The sequence below is a fragment of the Tursiops truncatus genome, chromosome 1 (assembly GCF_011762595.2).
Source record: "Tursiops truncatus isolate mTurTru1 chromosome 1, mTurTru1.mat.Y, whole genome shotgun sequence".
In the NCBI taxonomy this organism is placed as follows: Eukaryota; Metazoa; Chordata; class Mammalia; order Artiodactyla; family Delphinidae; genus Tursiops; species Tursiops truncatus.
The window spans coordinates 97,725,651-97,729,074 of NC_047034.1; the positions used below are offsets into that span (position 1 = coordinate 97,725,651).

General features: G+C 39.6%; 1 protein-coding gene across 1 annotated transcript; it reads right to left on the minus strand.

Annotated features, from left to right (window-relative positions):
• Window positions 1–1,906: 1,906 nt before the first annotated feature.
• On the minus strand, window positions 1,907–3,130 carry LOC109547314 (geranylgeranyl transferase type-2 subunit beta-like). Its single transcript, XM_033841164.2, is given in 3 exon segments — window positions 1,907–2,526; window positions 2,700–2,911; window positions 2,914–3,130. Coding segments are annotated over 3 exon segments (1,008 nt in total). The 5' UTR covers window positions 3,128–3,130; the 3' UTR covers window positions 1,907–1,944.
• Window positions 3,131–3,424: the final 294 nt, after the last annotated feature.

Genomic DNA, 3,424 nt, shown 5'->3' on the forward strand with positions numbered 1-3,424 from the left:
TGGGTTTTACCTTTAGAACTCTGAAAAGCAAAACAGTCTAAGGAGCTGACCCTGAAGGTAGAGCTGGTAAGTCTAAAAAGATGCCACCCCTACCTCAAAATACCTTCCCTAAATTGCACAAAATGTTCACTTCGTTTTTTTATACTGCCTGAAAGCCCAACATTCATCCATTCATTCAACAAATAATATTGAAAGTTTAACATATCCCAGGCCCTATGCAAGATACTCATTCCTTCACAGATTAAATTAATTTGGATTAATAAACCTCTTTTTTTAAATGCAAATATTGGATTTCCAGCACGGATAAACTATTTAAACTATTTCCAGCCATCTAAACATTAGTGTGAATTAATTCAATCATAACACTTTCTGCTATCTCCAGCTTAGATCAGTGAGTGGTGCTGATGTGAACTGTGTTACTGAAAAGGGGAGGTGAATTAGGAATGTAGAAAACTCTGAAAAGAAGGCTGGGCTTGGGATTTAGAAAACTATTAGTATACTGGGTAAATAGGTGCCTGAGCACAAGGAGACAGGACAAAGGTATCCAAAAAAAAAAGGAGGTAAAAGTATACCAAAGCCAGGGTTTCCCTGGTGGCGCAGTGGTTGAGAGTCCGCCTGCCGATGCAGGGGACACGGGTTCGTGCCCCGGTCCGGAAAGATCCCACATGCCGCGGAGCGGCTAGGCCCTTGAGCCATGGACTCTGAGCCTGTGCATCTGGAGCCTGTTGCTCCGCAACGGGAGAGGCCACAACAGTGAGAGGCCTGCTTACCGCAAAAAAAAAAAAAGTATACCAAAGCCAAACTGGCTAAACACTTTGTCCAACTCAGTCTAAGAGAGGAAAAAAACCCTCTTCTTCTTCTCCCAAAACCATATGTCACTCTGTTCTTAGCATTCAGATTACAGGCTAGTACTTTTAGGGACATAATTGAATTCCTTAGAGATAGCCTAGATACCTGATCATTGTTTAATTCGTTCATCAGACACTCATCTTGAACTACTTACCATGTTCTTTCTATGAGAAAATGCCTTCCCAATCCAAATAACACATATGTTGTATTCTGGAATCCACTTGATTTACTAGCTACAGAATTTTTGAAGAACAATTAAAAAGCTTCTCTTGTTCACCTCTTCACTCACTAGGCCTGTGAGGGTATCAAGATAAGATCTACATCAAGGGCATAAAGAACAATTAATTTATTTGTTACTTAGGGGCCTCTCTACAGATCACTAACCCTAAATTCATATGTACAAGTCAATAATGCCTATCAGTGAAGACTAATACATTCAAATGTCTACTTATTACTGTTTTGTGAACATTTATTTGAGTAACAGGACTTTAATTCGGAAGTTTCATCTTAGACACCAAGATACCCTAAGGGATGTATTCCAAAGAAACTGCCAGGCTATATGCAGAATTTAAAAAGGAATGTTTGAAAAGTAGTTACAAGACTCTTGAAAACCCTTTACTCCCACCAAGGAAGTAAAATGGTAATGTTGTGTTTTGGTTTTTCTTTTTCATCTTTTAATTCCTATAGGGTTCAACAATTCTTTATCAGTTAACATTCTCATTGACAAAGACCAATTTATATTAACTATAGTTATATATAACATATCAAGGGAGTAGATGGGAAAATCAGAACACAAGACTTCATCAGCTAAATAGAGTTCAACTCAGTTTGCTGTTATGGAGACAAGATAGATACATTGAAGCATAAACAAAATATTACGCTCAGAATAACAGCATTCCAGAAGAAAACGGAAAGCTGAAGATACAATAAAGGTCTCTAATTTACAATATGTATAATTATATAATTTATTAAAATCAACACAATTCATGTATAAAATATTAACATGGCAGCCATTAAGGTTGTTAAGCACTTCAAATACTGAAATGTTAAAACAGTAAAACTACACTAAGCACCTTTTGCATCAAGGAATCTAATCTAGCTCACTAGTTCAGGCTGAACATTCACTCTCCGAAGTATTTCTTCAGGCATGCAAAACACAGGGCTAACAGGTTTAATCTGTTCTTCTCCCAAAGGTGACAATCCAGCAATTCCAAATAGAGTATGAAAAGGATCTACCATATCTCCTGGCCTGTCCGCAAATCCTCCCGTTTCTTCATCTTGACATGCTAAAATGAAACTGCACAGTTTCTCTCTGTCAATCCAATGAAGCCTTCCAATTATCTTTAGGGAAGCCAACACCCACCAAGAATAGCATAGATCTGGTAACTTCTCTGGCCTTCCATTGAGTCCACCTGATGGAAGCTGTCGTTCACAAAGCCACCAACCAAGTAAATCAGAATTTACTCGATGCAACTGACTAGTAATAGCCAGGAATCCTGTGCAACAATAGATCTGCCCAGCATGGGATTCAGAACCTGGCCTGCAACCAAATCCACCATCAAAGTTCATACATGATAAAACAAGTTCGATTGCCTTTTCCACATTAATAGCATCCAGCTTCCCCAATAGAGCCAAAGTTGCCACCGCACAAAAAGACAATCTTGCGTCGATTTCTCCCTATTATATAAAAGTAGATTTCCACATCCCATGAAGCAGCTGGTCTCTCCTGCCTGCACTGTATTCAGCCCTATCTTTTAGACTGGCCCCCTCTGTTCCAGTACTCCTGTATGCTGATATAACTAGCACAGTGCATGCTGGAACTTCCAGCAGACCATTAACTTCAGTTAGACCAGCTGCTTAGTGGGACCCCAAACATCTCCAGCGAAAGAACCATCTTCTTTCTGTAGACTCTGAACATATTCCACAACTTTATTTACATCAATAACATTAATACTATCATAGAGAGTAAGAACCTGGACAGCACTAAGAGTGTACAAAAGATGAGGATCATGTCCAACACTAGCACTTATTCCACCACACTCGTGTTGACAAGACTTAATGTCAGAATTTCTTCTCTATTCATGCGATGTAGTTGTCCCATGAGCTCCATTACAGTCAGACCCCAATAGATGCCACTCATTCTCAAATATGCAGACATACAGTATTTGTAATCATCTTTCTTTGAGCCATAGGATGCTATATAATCTGCATGCTTCTCCACTAATAGGGTGTCGGGTGCATCTGACTTGTTAATAACATCCTTCTGCGGTGTGCCCATGTCTGAGACTGAAAAGAGCTGGTAATGTTTTTGAAGACTGAAATAAGATTTATGAGGAGGGTCATTCTTTGGAGATAGGCATCAGTGTGCTGAGGGGGACTGGGGGTAGAAGATGCATTCCCTTTAGATTAAGCTTGAAGAGAAGGGCTAAAATGTGTGCTCTGGTATGTATCAGCAGGAGTTTAGGAGGCACAGTGGATAGTTATCCAATATATCCCTTAGGAATCTCAAGGAAAGAGGCTCTGCTATCAATCTGAGGTGGCAAGTAGTGAAAGAGATCAATATGGGCTACACCAG